The 20,397-nt window shown below is 41.4% G+C and overlaps 2 protein-coding genes across 6 annotated transcripts in view; one reads left to right on the top strand and one right to left on the bottom strand.

Annotated features, from left to right (window-relative positions):
* Positions 1-705, bottom strand: part of cfap74 (cilia and flagella associated protein 74) — a 49,602-nt gene extending 48,897 nt beyond the window's left edge. For all 3 annotated transcript variants that reach the window (XM_029723205.1, XM_029723206.1, XM_029723207.1), the window contains exons 1-2: positions 562-705; positions 251-358 (exon numbers count right to left, since the gene is read on the bottom strand). In XM_029723205.1, the coding sequence (XP_029579065.1) occupies positions 251-353 (103 nt within the window). In that variant the 5' untranslated portion in view covers positions 354-358; positions 562-705. The remainder of the gene's footprint in view (positions 1-250; positions 359-561) is intronic.
* Positions 236-20,022, top strand: LOC115168182 (gamma-aminobutyric acid receptor subunit delta). 3 transcript variants are annotated; one of them, XM_029723209.1, is made up of 9 exons: positions 236-343; positions 12,164-12,279; positions 13,759-13,826; positions 14,361-14,581; positions 14,937-15,019; positions 16,814-16,951; positions 17,426-17,581; positions 18,475-18,686; positions 18,983-20,022. In XM_029723209.1, exons 2-9 carry the CDS (start codon positions 12,168-12,170, stop codon positions 19,304-19,306), a joined length of 1,314 nt encoding a protein of 437 aa, XP_029579069.1. In that variant the 5' UTR covers positions 236-343; positions 12,164-12,167; the 3' UTR covers positions 19,307-20,022. The 3 variants fall into 3 exon arrangements, with proteins under 3 accessions (XP_029579069.1, XP_029579068.1, XP_029579070.1); XM_029723208.1 differs by lacking the exon at positions 236-343 and adding an exon at positions 4,129-4,575; XM_029723210.1 differs by lacking the exons at positions 236-343; positions 12,164-12,279 and adding an exon at positions 4,135-4,575.
* Positions 20,023-20,397: the final 375 nt, after the last annotated feature.

Here is a 20,397-nt window from a genome sequence, read left to right as displayed (position 1 = left end):
ACCGTATGTTTGCATTTATTTGTGACTAAGGCCCTACAAGACGCATACAGAAAAACAAATGTTAGACCCTGATGAAGACAGCTTGTCTGTCGAAACGTTGGATATTAGGTTATTCAATTATTGCATCTGAGCTCCTAGAGTGTGCGGCTCTCCTTTAATTGAAGTGTTCTACTCCGCTAGCCCGCACCTCGCCTATCAGGTGTGCGTTTCTTTCGCCTCCAAAACAAATGTTAGACCTAGAGTTAGCTACCTCCTGTTTCCTCATCTTTCCAAGTGTTGACTGGAGGATATTCAGAATGAAAAGATGAGATGGAGACTTCCTCTGAAGGACTATCCCTGGCAGGTACGTCCATAAGACCTAAATTGAACAACAGAAATAACTTGAAATGACAAAGAGCTATGAAACATGTTCAGGTAGATAAACTCAGGCGTTTGCAACAGCCAACCCCGCTAGCTAGCATTGTACAAACTAACTTGCTAGCTAGCGAGCTAACCTGAGTTGAACAAGTAGTGTGCATGTGGCTACTTTAAAATGTTATCTTATCTTGATTTACTGTGTACCTGGAGTTCTTTCTGCAACTTCGAAGTCGCTAAATGTGTAACTTGCAGGCTAGCTACAGTCTTCTTTTGTTTGAAACGTCAAGCCACTGAAGCCAGCTGCTAAACCATGTGTGTTAGTGTTTCCATGGACACCAGAGAGGGGCGGTTTAACGTGAGATGTGTGTGTGGGTTCTTCTCCCCACTTTCCTTTTTTCAGGCGCATATGATGCAATATGAATCAGTAGATCAGTGGGTGAGTGACAGAGACAACCAGAAGAAAGGCTTCTGAGACATTAAACATTGGCATTTTTCTGTAAATCATCAGATCCATTAGTTATAAATACAGATAACTGCCAAAATAAAGGAAACACTTGAGTAAATGAAGAATACAAAGTTGGGTAAGTGTACCTATTAAGCCGACCAATCTAAGTTTAGATATTTCCAACATATACAGCCCTAATTTTCATAAGAAAAGTGGATATAAAATTAAAGATTGATATCTCATGTGAAGTTGTATGACTTAACTTGCACCATTTTTTTTATGTGAGACAAAAATATTTGATAAAATATGTGAAAAGTCTGGACTGGGCTTAATGGGTACTGAATGTTCCCTTTAAGCCCATGGATTTTCCAAATAAGCCCACCTCTTAAATAATCAACTTTAATTCATTTCCATATGTAAAAACTTACAATCTGACATTTCTTATGTAAACTTAAATTATAATAATCTCCCCTAAAGTTATTAAAATAAATGTATCATTACTATTCATCATGTAAGTAGCATTCATAAAAGGGGGTGTCCAATCGTATCCACAGAGATCAATTTGGGCCCAGGCTTTTGTTCTTGCCAACCAGTACACACCTGATTCAACTAATCAACTAACAATAAACTTCAATCAAGACTTGATTAGTTGAATCAGATGTGTTACTGCTTGGTTAGAACACAAACCTGCACCCGGATCAGCCTTCGGTGGATAAGATGCCATACATAAATAACTTTTAATTAATTATCTGAAAGCTGGTTCACATTTGCTGTACTCCTATTCTTGTTAATTAGTTAAACATGTCTTCCTAAAGCCTGTCTGAGGACTGTTTCAAATCTCCCTCTCTACTGTATTACAAAGGTACATGTGGTGAAAAAAAATAGAAACACCTGGATGAATGCGGGACAACAATATGACAATTGCCCGGCCCTAACTGTACGAGAATTGTCCAATAGTCATCTTCTTGTCCCTTATTTGTTTAATACTTGTAGGTCTTTTATTCCTTCAACCCTGATCTTATTCTCCTCTCTCTGCATCAATGACTACCTGTCCACTCCAAACGTCTTGGAGAGAGTACAATTGTTCCCAATTGTTTTTAATCTTGGTAAAGGCACCATGGATAGATGCATAATATGCATAGCTGTAGCTTTTGAGTATTTTAATCAACTTAAATCTGAAGAAAAAAAAACATTTATGCTCAGATTTATTGAATATTATGGATATCAACAAACAATCCCCATGTGTTTCAATGCAAATTGGGCTTAATAGGAGCATACTGGGCTTAATTGGAACAGCAATTATTTATGGTAAAAAAGGCAGAATAGCAAAGTTTATTTGGAAACCAATGGTCTGGGGTATAAATATACACAATATATTACAATATTATACAAAGTATTGATAATATTGAACAATATTTATTCAATTTGCTACTGTACCCTTTAAAGGTAGACTCAGCTAAATGACTTTGCAACGAGCAGCACCGCAGATATTGAGATAAGCAACATGCAAGACTTCGCTCTCACACAGTCACACATAGTATCTACGCATGTGCATGGGTTTGCTTCACACTGTTCACAGCATGGTAGCCAGAGTACCAAAACAGCAGAGAAGTTGAGCCTCGCACTTCAATGATCTTAGTAGTTGTGGAAATGAAGCCACTATGCTGTTTATTTTCTGCATCTACGTCATATGGCGAGTCTACCTTTGAATGAATATCCTAATTCCAAGTTACCTCCCCTCTACGGAGAGGTGCATTACTAGGATTTTGAATTTTCTCTGTGTATCTTTGTTAAAAAAAATGAATCATGAAATTCATGTTATTGAAACATATGATGTTTATGTTACCATTGTAATAATACAACTGCATAATTCAAGTAGGCTGTACTTGGGACTTGTATTAAAATAAGTAGGCGAACATACATGTATATTAGCTAGGATGCTTATGAGCATATTATGTGAGTGTATTGTCAACAATTTCATGGGTGTCTTGACATTGACATCCAAATGCCTGCCTACAAAAATGTACTACACCCCCGCAGTTAAGAGTTAACTTGAGGGAAAATATAGCCTGAGTCATAAAATCAACTTATCATTTTGACCTACATACAATCCACCTCAATCATGACTTCTTTGGGCAGCTCTGAGCCGCTTATGCAAGATCATTATTTGAATTTCATCTTTAGGTTTAATGGACTGTGAGTCATTAGTGAGACTCTTCGCCCATTTTGTTTTGAAATGCATTGATTATCTAAGTTTAACTGACTAAACGTGTTAGTTAAAAGATTGCCTTCTGTGTCATAGGACCGTGACAAAAACAAAAAGGGAGGCTGAGGCCTTAAATTCTGATGTAAATGTTCACTCACTGAAGAATTTATGTTACTGTTGAAAGATTATAATGAACATCTTACATGTACTTTTTCTGGACTGATAAAAATCAACACCAGCTCAGCAGAATTTTTGTTCAGGGTTTGAAGTGCAAGCTGGAAGAAAAAGAAAGATAACATCTTGGGGTTTATGTAAATTTGGTAGCCTATGCAGAAAGCCATTTTTAGTCCGTATAGGCATACAAACAATTTCTAAAATGCAATAACTCCTGATTTTGATCCTAATCTATGTCACTATGCACAAAGGCACAAAAGAAGCAGATTAGCTGACACATGAGGGAAAAGGCCAGGCATGTGACCTTAGAGGGGCAAAGCCGATAACCGCCCCTTACAAGAGTGGATTAGTGCCACCAGGAGAGGAGAGAGCCCCATCCAATCTACTGTATTGTGTAGCATACTGTATGTAGGCCTATAGCTTAATATTAAGTGTTGCAACAATCCATGTTGAAAATCCTCAGTGAAGCAAACAGTGTTTTTATTTCTGAATCACTTCCTCCTTCCCTTGGGTGGAGCAAATGAAGCCAGGGCAGGTGCATTGTTATGAAAATACTTTCGTCACAAAATGGGTGAAATTTGATATCTGAAAATGTAATTGTTTATTTACTCCATAAATTATTTACTACATACAAATGTTTTAGCCTACATCATAAAGGTATATTTTGAATAGATTGGAGTGAACTTGTAGTTATACCTGGTTCTTACCACATAATAAAAACAGATTTCTGAAGGGTAATTTTCTAGGCCAAAATAGGGGTAAAGTTTTAAAAAATAAAGATATTTACATATCATAAACGTGACTATTGTTGGATGCGTAATATTAATGAATCTATGGTTAGTTTTGATTGAACAAAACGAATAGGCTTGTGCAGATGACAATAATACTGAAAGTTTATAAAAGCGATTATATAATTATCTGTTGTATTTTTTCTTGCCTCGAGTTTACAATGGAGACGCGTTTTCATGCGTGGACGATTTAATCTGACGTTGCTCAGCGAGCAGGCAACGCAGTGAGAGACAGATTAGTGTGGTCCTCTCTCTCGAGCCAGTGCTGCGAAAGGGGAGTGCAGGAGTGCGCTCCAGTAAACGAGGCTGCTGTTGTCGTCTGAGCAAAGAGTTGACTCCGTGCGTTCTGTACGCTGGGCTGGGACAGGGACAGGGACAAGGCGAGGCGCGCGTGTGTGAGCAGATCATGAGTCATCACAACAGTTTACTTAATCATGATCTTCCTCCACATTATGGGACCGTAGGAACACAGTTTGTGTGATCCCCTTCGGTTATTTGATCGTTTCTTGTTGTGGGAAACTTTGGCCAGCTGTTGAAATGGACATGATAACTTTCATGTTGGCGAGCCTTGCCCTCCTGAATATCAGGGACAACATTTTCACCAGGTAAGATGACCCTATTACAGGCTACGGCTCTTTTGGCTAGGGTTACGGAGGATACTTTCCCAGAAGCTTCACTAAGGATTTAATAGAATTTTGTTATTTTGGAATAGCCTATATTATTAAATTATGGATTTTTGGGGGATTAAATAATAGCCTACTTTGCTCTTATTTTGTATGTCAGCTGTTGCTATGTTCTGATTTATCCTAACATATAGACCACTGACCGTTTAGATGAGTCTCAAAGCTTTTAGTCAATTTCTGCGAGTGTTTTCAGATTTTGAATTATATTTACAACACAATAAGCACATTGAGACTATAACATATGTTTCTGATGTAGCCTAGATAATGTTTTGATGGAAACTAATTCCTAACGTACCTTTTTTTGATTCGTCCAATTTGCGTAAAATGAGCTGATTACAAATTAATTCTAAAACCTGATGACTTCTCTGCAATAGCAGAGGAATAGTCTACTAAATGCCCAAGTACTGTATGTAGCCTTTGAGCAGTTAGTTACAGCTTAAGTGCTGTGGGGCCCATCATCAACATAGACACATGCTGATCATACGTTCATAGTAAAGATAACGAGATGGAGGCAATCAATGTGGTAAATAATGTTACATTCTATCATGTGTGACATATTTGTGTACAATGTCACACCGTAACTTAAAATTAGTTAATAGTAATGAGATGATTATAATAACAGCATGTTCTTACATAGTCATTTTATAATAGATTTTTCATAGCATTGTAATGAAATTGAGTGGTCTTTGTTATAACACAAGTGGAATGAGGAACAGTTTCTATATACACTCTTGTACTTACAAAAAACAGTCTACCCCATAATAACTATGCAGTGACAATGCAAATACTATGCGATTACTACCTCCACAAGGTTATTGTAATAGTCCGTATCCATCCATTTTTGCCATTTGCCTCTTGACATCAGAGTGACACAACCAGGATGGACGTGTGTCATTGCAACAGTCTCTAAACTGTAAACTGTTGAGGTATGTTCAGTTACACAAGTGTTGCACTGTCCCAGTTCAGAAGGTTGTACAAGGTTGTGAATCCTGGTAACGTCCTGCCACTCCTGACAACACATACCAGCAGAGGGTGTAATTGTTATTAGAATGTGATCTTTCGCAGGTTTTTCTGACATGTGTGTCAAATTGTCAAATAGAAGATATATTATCATCGCTTCGTGAACTTGATGCATTAGCATTTCTTTTGCCACTATACGATCCCCCACATTTTCATTTGTGAGTGTTTTGGAGTAGCAGTCTGACAGTGCCTCATCTCTCATTTCCAAACCTTTTATAAACAAAATTCAAAACATTTTCTTCTACATTGCTACTTGACGATGTGTTTAAAAAAAGAAATAAGTTAAAGCCATAATCGGGTCTTGCAAAATATTTCGCTACCTTTGGTGTCAGTCACAGCGGTCCTTAAATGGATTCAGGTGACATGCACCATACCCTTGGTTGTGATAATCCTTAGAAGTTACCCCTCTTCTGGATAAATCCTCTTCAATGTAAGGCTGCATTTACACAGGCAGCTTAATTCTGATCTTTTGCCCAATTATTGTCTAAAGACCAATTAGAGGAAAAAGATTGGAATAGGCTACCTATGTAAACACAGCCTATTGAGGGCAAATGTTTAAATGGCAGACAGTTTTCACTGCAATGTGAGCTCACATTTGTCACATTTTTGTCATTTTAAAATATTTAACATTTAGGATTAATGTTTCAAATAGTGTGTCCTGTAGTGCAGTTTATTTTACTCACACAAGGCCTAGGCCTAGTAAAAAAGTTTGTAACGGGCTTCGTCGGAAGGAGTGGACCAAAGCGCAGCATGGTACGTGTTCATGATCTTTATTATCAAAACACTCAAACAAAAATAACAAAACGAAAAGCCAACAGTTCCGTCAGGTAACGGATACAAAACAGAAAACAACTACCCACAAACACAGGTGGGAAAAAGGCTGCCTAAGTATGATTCCCAATCAGAGACAACGATAGACAGCTGCATCTGATTGGAAACCATACTCGGCCAAAACAAAGAAATGTCATATGTCACGTCCTGACCAGTAAAAGGGGTTATTTGTTATTGTAGTTTGGTCAGGGCGTGGCAGGGGGTGTTTGTTTTGTGTGTTTCGGTGTATGTTCTATGTTATCTATTTTTATGTTGGGTATTTTGGCAATGACCTCCAATTAGTGGCAGCTGGTTGTCGTTGTCTCTAATTGGAGGCCATATTTAGTTGGGTTTGTTTTCTCTTGTGTTTTGTGGGTGGTTGTTTCCAGTATAGTCTGTCCACCTTACTGGACTGTTTTCGTCGTCAGTTTATTTTGTTTAAGTGTTTTCTTTAATAAAGAAAAAAATATGAGCAGTTTACCCGCTGCATTTTGGTCCAATCCTTACAATGCCCATGACAGAACCACCCACCAAACAAGGACCAAGCAGCGGGGATTGGAGCACCAAACAAGGACCAAGCAGCGGGGATTGGAGCACCGAAGAGAAGGATGGACGTGGGAGGCAGAACAACGTTTCTGGGAGAGGAAACTAAGGGAGCTAGATGAGGCCGAGAGGCATCCCCCAAAAACATTTTTTTTTGGGGGGGGGGGCACACGGGGGCACACGGGGAGTTGGGCAGAGTCAGGATGGAGACCTGAGCCAACTCCCCGCACTTATTATGGGGAGCGACGGATCAAGCAAGCACCTTGTTATGCGGAGATACGCACTGTGTCGCCCATATGCGTGCAGTCCGGTGCGGTCAATAAGGGCTCCGCAGCGTTGCCAGGCGAGAGTTAGCCGGCAGCCAGGGAGAAGTGCGCCGGCGCAGCGCATCTGGCCACCAGTGTCATTGCCGTGACTCCCGGTCTCGTCGCTGTTCCTCTCTCGCTGCTTCCACCTGTTCCCATGGGAGGCGATCCCATCTGGCCTGGATCTCCTCCCATGTCCAGGATCCCTTTCCGTCCAGTATGTCCTCCCATGTCCACCTCTCCTTTCCCATGCTGCTTGGTCCGTTTTTGGTGGGTAGTTCTGTAACGGGCTTCGTCAGAAGGAGTGGACCAAAGCGCAGCGTGGTACGTGTTCATGATCTTTATTATCAAAACACTCAAACAAAAATAACAAAACGAAAAGCCAACAGTTCTGTCAGGTAACGAATACAAAACAGAAAACAACTACCCACAAACACAGGTGGGAAAAAGGCTGCCTAAGTATGATTCCCAATCAGAGACAACGATAGACAGCTGCCTCTGATTGGAAACCATACTCGGCAAAAACAAAGAAATAGATAGCATAGAATGCCCACCCCACATCACACCCTGACCTAACCAAACAGAGAAAACGGATCTCTCAGGTCAGAGCGTGACAAAGTTAGACCTTTTATTTTATTTGTTTATTTTATTTAACCTTTTATTTAACTTGGCAAGTCAGTTAAGAACAAATTCTTATTTACAATGATGGCCTAGGAACAGTGGGTTAACTGCCTTGTTCAGGGGCAGACCGACAGATTTTTACCTTGTCAGCTCGGGGATTCGATCAAGCAACCTTTCAGCTACTGGCCCAACGCTCTAACCACTAGGCTACCTGCTGCCCCATTATTAAATATCTGCATTTAAAGGAAAACGGGTGGTTGTTGCAGTACTACAGGAAGTAGTCCAGAAATGCAAAGTTGAAAGCAGTTCAAAGAAAAACATCACAAATATTCAAATGTGAGAATTAATTCATTCTTGTTGGCTTACTGGGGTAGCAGTGGCATAGTTAGTGACCTTTTGCCTTGTCTTGGCAGTCTCTTATGCCCTACTGGAAGACATGGTGGCCCCATAGGTTAGATACCCTTAGTATGTCCTTAATGGATGCTCCATATGTGCAAATCAGGCAGATGCTATCGCTGAGGGGTCCAGATATGATCTAACCAAATGGCTGCAGGATCAGCAGTGGAACAAAGCACAGTTACACTACATTGGGTTTGTGGTGGAAAGGCCACAGTGCGTAGAGAGAGCTTTCAGCTGAGAGAAGCTATAGAATTAATTTGGCTAATCAAGGTTGGAAATGACAGAGCTTGAATGTGCCATATCTATGCAATGCCACCATTTCATGTCTGTACAGTTTCTCTACTGATTGGCATTTAAAAGGCTGCAGATTCAATTAGCCAGCTTTACGTGCTGTCAACATTCAGGATTTACAACATAAACAAAAAATGCAAGGATGACTAGTGCGATTCTCTCTCTCTGTTCTCAGGTACAAATTGATGTCATTGTATGAAGCAAATTAAGCTTGTTACTGCTGGGGCTACATTACAAGGCTTTTATATTTCTATCCGAGGCAAGAAAATCTGCTTCTTTTGTGTTTAGTCTCCTTCACCTCAGCTCTCAGTGGCTGTATCTGAAATGGCACCCTATTCACTTTATTGTGCACTAACAATGTCAAAAAGTAGTGCACTATATTATAGGGAATAGGCTGCCATTTCGGACATACCCAGTTTGTTATAGCTGGTAAACAGATGGTTAGCGAAGCAGGGCCTCGGGAGATCCTGCTAATGAACTGAAATTAAAGACAGAGGAACAACATCGACGGGAAATTGACTTTGAACTGTTTGAACAGAGAGTGGAGGGGTGAGAGTGCGGGCCTCACACGTTTACAGAAACCCCCTCGAGACTAATCAAATGCTCAGTCCCATTAGCATTTCATGACATCACATTTCCTTTGCTGAGGGCATAATGTGTAGCCTGTGGTGTGGTGCTATACACTGCACTGGAGTTACTATAGGTAGACCTACAAGTGCAAGTCAGTATGTAGCCATTAGCCAAGACACTACCGCTTTAAACAGGTCCCATCACTTTGTCAGTTAGGTTATTAAGTTAGAACACCTAGTTGTCGAAGAGGAAGGCCACAAATGGAGGCACCTATGGGATATTCCAATATCTATAGCATACCAGTTAGAATGAAGAAATTTATTGGGCATGCACTCTAAATAAGTGGTATGCTACTGTGGATATTGGAACTTAGTCAGCCTGTTTTTATTTTTGCTCATTTGCCTATATCTTTACAGGACCAACAAAACCAAAATCCAGAGTATTGTAACAAACTTTGTTAACTCTTTGGATTTTGTTTAGGTGGCATATGTTCTGCACAGTCACATTTCTATTTGACCTCACAGGTTCAGCACATTGTGAGTTTCTGAAGATATGATTTCAATCACTTTCTAACTGCAACCCTTTTTGATTTGAACGAAACCTTCCATACATGTTTGCCCACGGTATAAGTGGTCAGAAAGTGCATTTTTGGACCTGAATGCCAAAACATTCTGGAGATAGAAGTGCTCAAAGTTGACCCATTTTGCATCCCCCACTCTACCATGTGACATCCATGTGTTCATCACTGAAAATGATAAACGGTTGAGTTTGATATAATGTGAAAGCTTACAAACAGGGTTGTCAAAGAATTACCGTAATTTCCGGACTATTAAGCGCACCTGAATATAAGCCGCACCCACTGAATAAAAAAAAACAACTATTATTTTGAACATAAATAAGCCGCACATGTCTATAAGCCGCAGGTGCCAACCGGTACATTGAAACAAATGAACTTTACACAGGCTTTAACGAAACATGGCTTGTAACAAAAATAAATAGGCTTTAACGAAACACGGCTTGTAACAAAAAATTTAAAATTAGCAGTAAGCTTTAGTTGTCTTTTTGCACTGAGTCAATTCCTCACGCTGCTGTTTCCAACGTCTTATCATCGACTCATTAAGACCAAGCTCCCGTGCAGCAGCTCTATTTCCCTTTCCAACAGCCAGATCAATCGCCTTCAACTTGAAAGCTGCATCATATGCATTTCTCCGTGTCTTTGCCATGATGAGGGTGACAAAATGACTACCGTAATCAGAATGATGGGAAGTTTGAGAGCGCTCGATTTAATCTAAACAGTAAACAAAAAAGTTGTTTGACCTTAACCCGTTCTGCAATTTCATTGGTCTAATGAAAGCTTCATGCCGCCAAAAAACTGAGCACGTCACAGAATGGGTTTTTTTGGAGAGAAAAAAATTTGAAAGCGGGAAAAATCCATATATTAGCCGCGTCATTGTTTAAGCCGTGATGTTCAAAGCCTGGGAAAAACGTTGCGGCTTATAGTCCGGAATTTACGGTATGTCTTTTTTTAAGCTTTAATGTAAATTATTCAAGAGTATGCTGTGTCTCAACTGTGTCACAACCGATGACGGGCACAACACAAACACCTCAGATGATGTAAAATAGCTACAGCATTTGTGAAAAATTGCACAAAAGAATTTGCTAAACAAATATGCAAAATTGGTGAACTTTGAGCACCTCTATCTGAATGTTTTGGCATTCAGGTCCAAAAAGTTACTTTCTGACCACTTCCATCATTGGCAAATATGTATGGAAGGTTTTGTTCAAATCAAAAGGGGTGCTGTCAGAAATCGATTGAAATCATATGGAACCACCCAACAGCTACCTCTGAATATAGAAGCCACTAATTAGGCTAGTGATAGACTACAGCTGTCGATCACATGGAGACGGTTCATTTGATGTATTAATTCAGTCAATGTTTTCATCTATTTATGTCATAGGATGTGATTAAAACCCCAAAATACAAGCACAAAAAAACATTCCATGGTTTTAAAAGACAAAATAAAAAAATGGCTGGTACATTTTAGGAGTATGTTTTAGCTACTATGTAACGACTATGAACAAAGTAACATGTCAAAAGGGCTTTATTCGTTTGAATGTTGTTCGGGGAAGCACCTCTGCATGTCCTGAGTGCTGTCTGTCCATTTACAATACTCTCTCTTGTCTCTTTTGAAACCAGTGGTCTGTTCAGGAGGGTGCAATGTTACTAAACTTTATTCAACTAGACATGCATTTAGAACTCACTATGTCAGGTAGAATAAGGAATTTCTATCGGCAGCGTTTTGAACATTTTACATCACTAAATACAACGCATAGTAAGTTAGATCAGAGTCAGAGTAAGACATTTGGCCCTTTGTCTCATCCAAGAGTCCACAGAGTGAGCCCTCATAGTAGCTAACACTGCCTTCTGGTGGTCCGTTTCTGTGTGCACTGTGTCCAGTCAGAAGCAGCACATATAAGATTGGGGTCAGGAGTGCTGATCTATTATCAGTTTAGCCTTTTATATTACAATTAATAATATTTCATAGACAAGACAAGATTACATAGATAGGGAATGATCCTAGATCTGCACTACTACTCTGAGACGCTTCATGAGTATGTGTCTTGAAGCTGAGAACACAAGTCAAGGGTTTATGAACTGCAACTTAGCCCAGAAATGTGTGGAATATGAAGCTCTCAAGTGAGAGCTTTGTCCATTATTCCAAAATCCCTAATGGATAATAGGCACTTTGTAATAATGTATTATTGTAATAAGTTTGCTCTTCTCTTTCATATCCTCCAAGGATAATTGCATGCCCACCGATCTTGATCGCAAATCTATGTTCAACATGAAAATGCTAATACTGTCTTTGCCTCTCTAGCTTTCTTCCTTCAGGGCTTCTCTAGTGCTGAGGACGCAGAGTGCTCAAGTGTGCTGTGTTTGTTCCCTATAGGGCCATGCTGAGTGACATTGGGGACTATATAGGTTCAGACATACAAATTTCCTGGTTGCCTAATCTGGATGAGTTAATGAAGGGCTATGCGCGAAATTTTCGCCCTGGGATAGGAGGTGAGTATGAGATCTACTGCTCGTGGCATTGGATTGCATTTCACCCCCTCACATTTACAGTCATTCTTAGCATAGTAAGAACCAGGTATATAGGACCTAAGCATTTTGAAAATCACTCTCAAATGATTTTGACTCCTCTCAAATTCATCATATTAAATTCCCCTGCCCCCATTTTGTCATTTTTAGATCCTATTTGAAATAAATATTTACCCCTATGTAAATAAGAGGTTTGAATCTATTAAAAGCATTTGTGTTTGAACGTGACGCAAAAGATTACAAACAAAAGCAATTAAGCATTGGAATTAGTTTGCAGAAGGGATTATTTAAATGATGCTTTGGAAATGGAAGACGTGCGTAGTGTTGCGAAAGAAAAGAAAGGAGCATTGCTGGAGATTGCATTTGCTAAGAATGCCTGCCAAATGTGAAACATCCAATGTCCACAGCATTAGATTTCTCAACCTCACAGCTTAACTCAGCTAAGCAGAGGTGAAAAAGCATTGTCGATATAAGAACCACCACCACCACCACAATGTCAGGCCTTGTGAACCAGCAACAAGGCTACTACAGCCAACATTTTACACACCTATAGCTCAACATTATGCTCAACAATGATCAATAGTCCCACTCCCGCCTTACTTCCTCTCATAAATAAGACAAGATAACATCTCCCTCATATATTATTTAAGTGCTAAGACAGCTACCATGAAGCCCTACTGATGGGCTATCTAAGGCCATTGAAGAATCATGCACATCAGTTGGTGTGGTCTTACTCTGTCTATTCAATTCACATCCCTTCACCATTTCAAATTAGAAGGAAAGTGGTGCTATGATATCTGTCTAGAATCTAAACAAAGAAGTGTAACACTGAGCCTCTCCGAAAGGGTCACTAGTCAAAATGAGCTAGGTTTTAGTGACAGGCTAAGGGATTATGGATTGCAATTAGTTTTAAAATCCTCCAAAATGAGTTTCATTGACTTTGACTGTCCTCCCACTTGTCAATGCTGATGACTGCTATCTCTATGGTGGGTAGGATAATGGCTATAGAATACAATTTGACGTAAATGGTTACGGGATAAGTGCTGAATGGTGGAGAATGGTAATGTATGATTCCTTAATGTTTGGAATAAATAGCCTTTCAGTTCTGCTTCGGTGATCCTGATCTCCCTCCCTTTAGATTTCCTCCAAGTGTCCACGATATCAGCAGCACAAATCATGCTTATCATCGAGCAAACTACAAAAGAATGCTAGCTTTGTATGCGCTTCTAAATACAACACCACTGCAGAAGCCCATGAGACCCCCAATGTCATGTTTATGAATGTACATAGTGCTATGTCACTTCCAGTAGAGAAATGTTAAGTGGGGTGGCCATTGATCCTTATCTAGGGGTGTCTTTGGGAGGGAGGGAGGGAGGGAGGGAGGGAGGGAGGGAGGGAGAGAGAGGGAGCGATTGTTTTCTTTTCTCACTTATTTTTCCACAGGCCCACCCGTGAATGTTGCCATGGCTATTGAAGTTGCCAGTATTGACCACATCTCTGAAGCCAACATGGTAATGTATAAATTCACCTGCAGGCCTTTATACAAAATGGTTGCCATATTTCACTGCTACTGTACTGTTGCAGTAAAACTAAATGTGAAACTACCACTTATGTGTCATCCACATCAGCCAATAGGGATTCAGTCAGAGCATGCATCTTATGAAAGGTATCCTTCCTTCCTCCCTTGAAGTATTCAACAGATTCAACAGGGTTGGATTGGTGAAAAGCAATAGTCTTGTAACCTTTATTTCTCTTAACTAATACCGTTCAGATCAGTGATTACCCTAGGGAAAGTATTAAAGGAGACATTTGAAAAGTATTGAAACTGGCCCTTTATCCATCTCCTATTCTCCTAGCTACAGTACTGCCCTAAGTCTCAATGTGATCCACCACTCAGTCTCGTACCAGAGTTGGCAATGCCCTTGGCTCAGCTTTGTCCCTGTGTGTGTATGTGCCTGTGTGTCTGTCTGTCTGTCTGTGTGTGCATGTGTCTGCGCGTATGTGTATGCCTGCTCTTGTTGTTACCGTGTGTGACTGCTTGGCAGGAGTACACCATGACCATTTTCCTGCGTCAGAGCTGGCGGGACGACCGCTTGTCCTACAACCACACCAACAAGACCCTGGGGCTGGATAGCCGCTTCGTGGATAAACTCTGGCTGCCCGACACCTTCATTGTCAACGCCAAGTCCGCCTGGTTCCATGACGTCACCGTGGAGAACAAGCTGATTCGCCTGCAGCCTGATGGGGTCATCCTTTACAGCAGCCGGTGAGGAGGGGGAGAGTGGGGAGGGGAGAGGAGAGGAATGAGGGGAATGGGGAGGAGAGAGGTGGAGATAATGTGTGAGGAGTAGGAGCATAGATCGAGTAGGAAAGAAAGAGGAGAAGGATGAAAGGGGTAGGAGAGATGGATGGCATGGGAGGAGGGAGAGAAGAAAATGGTGTGGGCTGGAGAGGCCCTTTAACGATTGGTTTGCCCTGGCCTGAAGTTAAGGCTATATAATGCCTAATGATAATAATATAATGATAATGTCAAAGTGAGAATGACTAGGGCCTACCGTTATGGGTCAAGTTACTATTGTGGTTGAAGTGGGTGTTTACTAAATGACTTGTTCTCCTCTCAGGATCACCTCGACTGTGGCGTGTGACATGGACCTGACCAAATACCCCATGGATGAGCAGGAGTGTATGCTGGACCTAGAAAGCTGTGGGTTGACTTATATTACTTATATAGACTTGTATCTATTTATATGATCTCAATACTGGTAGTCTCTTAATTGACCATTACAATCACATATTTGTGATCATTGTTGAGTGGTCCCTGCAGCGTACCATTGCAAATATGTGATTGGAACAGTAGCAACAGAACGTATGATGCAACAAATGCGTCTAAACAGCATTGTTGTCTGAAAAGCATCTAAACAATGTGTTGTACTGATTGGAAATAAAGGTCTACACAACTTTATTCCTCCTGTAAAAGATAAATGCAAACTTCCTCATCCAAACATCACACGGAACACATCCATAGCTAAACTCATTCCATAACAGCTAGACTTGTTTACAATGTACCACATCTCTGGTGAGCACAAGGGATAAATGTGATATTGTTTAGAAAAGAGATGTGTGTCAGCTAAGCTAACAGCAGCTAAATTCTTTATGATGGCAGCCATGTTTGTTTATGTTAACTCCCTAATCCTAGAATGCCATTCACTATAGAACGCAAATAAACAAAGTCAAAGATGGCTGAGCCCATTGCCTGAAAAATACTTATTTTGGCCACTTTTAAGCATATTACAAATATTTGATGTACTTGTTACAGTGTATACAATAACCGGAGCGCATGATTTGACAAGTTGTTTACTGTTTTTGACAGATCACAAAGCAAATAAAATGTTATCACCCCAAATACAAGCTTACTGCCTAGCCTAACCGTAGCGCGAAAGCTAAACAGGGATGACTTCATGATTTGGCCTCGTATTTTTACAAGTTCCCTGTTGTCTTAAAAGTTGTTAGGAAATAAAAGTTGTTAGAAAATGATTTGAAATTGACAAGTTGAAACATAGCCTATAGATAATTAGCAGGCAGCATGCCTTGGTTTGAGGGCAGTGTGGGTTAACTGTCCTGTGAGTGCATTCTGACATCACACACATAAAAAAACTCAGGCTGGGGCGACCTTTAGAGATATTTGGAACTCACAAGTGAAAAGGTTAATGGATGGCTCTCAATAGTCTACAGCAGGGGTGTCAATCATACAAATCATCCCGCGAGGGGGTCTAATCCAGGCCGTGGGTGGTTGGAGTTTTTACCTTTTTTAGAATTTTTTTTAGAAATAGTTTTATTTTGGGCGGGGGGTGGGAGACTCAAATGGAAACTGTGTAGATATGATAATGGCCTACATTCATACAGTTTCTTGACTGTCCAGCTCGCTAATAATCACCAAAATAAAGCTAGACAGCCAGGGAGCATTGTAAATTCCCCAAACAATGGATAGAGGACTTTTGTTTGACGCCGAGGAAATGTAACCAATTTTCAGTACGGCCCTCCAGAAGGACGATTGCGGCCCCCGGGTCAAAATTAGTTCCCCTGCTTTACAGCATGACTATTGATTTCCCAATTCGAAGTAAAGGTGGTTTTATTTTCTTCCTGGTACAGTAGTTCATTGATCAATTCATGTCATTGATTGGACAGATAAATCCCACACCTGAAACAGTCTCTTATTAAACTTAAGGGATCAACCTGCCGGCTCTGGCCTGCTCTACTGAGAATACAGAAGAGGACAGGAAAACACTTTAGACTACTCCCAGTGTCTGTAGAGCTGCATGTAGGCCATAATATAAAGGGAAATTGTGTACCACGAGTACCAGAAGCAAGGCTAGGGTCAATGCCTTACACATACATTTAATATTCCAATGATGCTCCATTGTTGTTGGGACGAATATTGGTTGACTGCTTGTTTGTTGACTGCTTGTTTGTTGACTGCTTGTTTGTTTGACTGTTCCAGATGGCTACTCCTCAGAGGACATTGTGTACCACTGGTCTGAGAGTCAGATACACATCCACGGGCTGGACAAACTGGAGCTCTCCCAGTTCACCATCATCGACTACAAATTTGTCACGGAGACGATGAACTTCAAATCTGGTGAGCTTCCCCCACCTGTCCTCGTTTCGCTATCACCATGGTTACTGTACTTAACAGCCAGTGGGATGTCCGTGAAATTTCTCTTCATTTCTATACAGAGCACTTCAAATATGCCTCTTTCACTGTACACAACTCTGTTTTGATTCATGCTTTTGAACGTTGTCTTACCATGCCTCTTGTGTAAGAGAGACCCTAAGACTTTTTAAATAATCTGTTTTGAACGCAGACACCTCTGTGGGTATGTTCTATGCACAGACAGAATGGCTTATGTTATTCAGAGAGGATGTGCCCCCTACTCTGAGTCGTGTTCCTCTAAAGATGTATTCCTTCTTGGGACATTTTCCTTGTAGTTTGCTCTTTGGGGTCTTGGTCGGGCTACTGTAGGACTTTGTGACAATTGTTAATATAAAAAGGGCTTTATAAATCATTTTGATTGATTGAAAAGCTAATGCTGGTCTACTTTTTCACTCCAAGCCGGACGTTTCCCGCGGCTCAGCCTTCGCTTCCAGCTGAGACGTAACCGAGGCGTCTACATCATCCAGTCTTACATGCCCTCCATCCTATTGGTCGCCATGTCCTGGGTGTCCTTCTGGATCAGCCAAACAGCAGTCCCGGCTCGGGTATCCTTGGGTTAGTATCATGTTAAGAGTATTCTGTTAGTGATATTGGGGGCGTAGTCTGCAATCTAGTCGACCTGGAATGCGGCTATTAGCTTGCTGTGGGTATGTTAGTAGAGAAATGACACGGAAAACACAGATTCAATGAGACAGCAAGAATTCAAAGTGAACTGAATGCGTCTACTTGTATGTTGACCTAGAATTTGAAGAAAATAAAGTGCATTATCATTGAGAAGTATATTCATAGTTATGTGATATGCATGATGACAAATTATATTTGATTAATGAAAAAGGTGAAACCCTCATCACAGTTCAAGTTGTAGATTCTTATCTTAGGTTGTTTGTGTTGTGTAAACCAAAAACAATCCTTAATAAATATAAAATAGAGGAAGAAAATGTTTTCCATCTTGAAGGTGCAATCAGCAGTTGCTACATCAGCTTTTGGACTTATAAATTAATAATATGTACCAATTGAATAATATAACTTATACATGCCTCATGAGCTTAGTTCAACTGTCGTACCCCATCAGAACCCAAAATAAAACGTTTGTTTTACGCCAATGTTTGTGAACAATGTAAATGTAAACAAACACTATATGGCCTCAAAACATGGTTAAAACTATACTTTTGATATCATATATGATCAGTCCTTGCATCCATAGCTCTGTCTATGTCATTTTTCCAGGCCCGTCCCTCAGCTTTTTACTGAAATTGGGAGGGGATTACGATTATTATTTCTAATGCTGATTGCTGCTTTAAACAAGATGGCATTTGTTTCACATTCACTTTTAATTTATTTCACTTTCACTTTTTTATTTAACTTTATTTCACATCAACGATTGAGTGTGGACCTTCCTCTTTTCTATTCAAAACAAATATGTAATTTCCATATATATTTTGGTAAAGGGATCACCACTGTGCTCACCATGACGACTCTGATGGTGAGTGCCCGCTCATCTCTCCCTCGAGCCTCGGCCATCAAAGCGCTGGATGTCTACTTCTGGATCTGCTACGTGTTTGTGTTCGCCGCGCTCATCGAGTACGCCTTCGCTCACTACAACGCCGACTACAGGCTCAAAGAGAAGGCTAAGAGCAAGGCCAACAAGATGAGCTCCGAGGTAAGAAGGGAGGACAACACTTGCCCAACTGTGGTTTTCCCCAAGGTTTAGTGGTAGGCCCATTCCTCATTTGACCCATTTATACCACAACATTCATTCAATGTTCGCATAGTGTTCAAGGGACATTGGGTTGACACAATAGGTGCAAACAATGTGAGTAGGAACCTACAAGCACTTGCATTTTGAACATGCAGAATTTCCTTTGGGTTCCTTTGGTGTGAGGTAAAGATACTTCACAAAGGAATTGACTGTTGTAGCCTTTCTCTATTGACATATCTCTCTCTCTGCTTCTCCAGTCAGTCGTAAAGAATGGGAAACAGGCCATGGTGCTCTTCTCCCTGTCCGTGGCTGGAATGAACCAGGGCCTGATGGTGTCCAGTCGCCGTCCGCAGCGCTCCGGCGCCGAGACCGCAGAGGAGGACGTGGAGCCCAGGAGGGGGCGGGGGACCACAGCGTCAGAGGAGAGAGAAGAGGATAAGAAGTGCTGTAGTTGTTGTTCCAAGTGCTGTTGCGCTTGCAAGCCCCTCCAAGCTGACACTATAGATGTCTACGCCAGGGCCGTGTTCCCCGCCACCTTCGCCATCGTCAATGTGATCTACTGGGTGGCGTACACCATGTGAGTTGGGAGGACTAAGGATGGACAGGCTGGCACCACCAAGGACGGGAGTACTGTACATAGAGGAAAATCATGCCGCTTTGAATTCTGGGACTTATATAGGGGCACCGATGTAAACAAGGCTTCCTTAAGAAGAACTGGATTTATGTATAATATGGTGAAGTAAGGACCTGTTAAATAGCAGATAAAGTACAGTAGATGGACGAACAAAATCAGATCAGGTATATGGATCAGGTTCTGAAGTACAAGTTATGTTCAATGGAGCCTTGAGGAGTAGTCGATGTCTTTTCCTCAGTGAGGCTCACTGTATGATAGCCCAGCTGCTGACTTTTATCTCCAAAAACCTCCACTAGCCACCCAAACTCTACTGCTGCAATCCCCTTAGATACTGATTGCTGCCCACTAAGCCATAGCAATGGACTGACGTTCAGCTATGTCCTTTTACTGTACATGTATGAACTCTGCTCACACCAGCAACATACACAGCACACTAATGTATCATTGCTGAAAACTAATGTGCACAACAATTGCTGTTAGCTTAACTCACAAACACATCTCATGTGATGGACTAACTGTTGAAAACAAGAAACTGTCCAAACTTCATGATGATAAGATGAGGTGTAGTCTATTTTGCTGCAGGGCTTATTCTCCCCACCGCCCCTCCTCCCCTCCACCATCCCACCTCCCCTCCACCATCCTTCAGCCCCTCCTCCCCTCCACCATCCCACCTCCCCTCCACCATCCTTCTGCCCCTCCTCCCCTCCACCATCCCACCTCCCCTACACCATCCCACTGCCCCTCCTCCCCTCCACCATCCCACCTCCCCTCCACCATCCCACTGCCCCACCTCCCCTCCACCATCCCACTTCCCCTCCACCATCCCACTGCCCCTCCTCCCCTCCACCATCCCACCTCCCCTCCACCATCCCACCTTCCCTCCACCATCCCACCTCCCCTCCACCATCCCACCATACTTCCTCCTCCCCTCCACCATCCCACCGCCCCTCCTCCCCTCCACCATCCCACCACCTTCCCCCACTCCTCTTTTTTCTCCTTCTATAATTCCTCCACCCGTTTTTCCACTCCAGTTTGATT

The sequence above is a fragment of the Salmo trutta genome, chromosome 30 (genome assembly GCF_901001165.1).
Source record: "Salmo trutta chromosome 30, fSalTru1.1, whole genome shotgun sequence".
In the NCBI taxonomy this organism is placed as follows: Eukaryota; Metazoa; Chordata; class Actinopteri; order Salmoniformes; family Salmonidae; genus Salmo; species Salmo trutta.
Note: the sequence above shows the minus strand (reverse complement) of the source record. Positions and strands in the feature narration are given on the sequence as shown.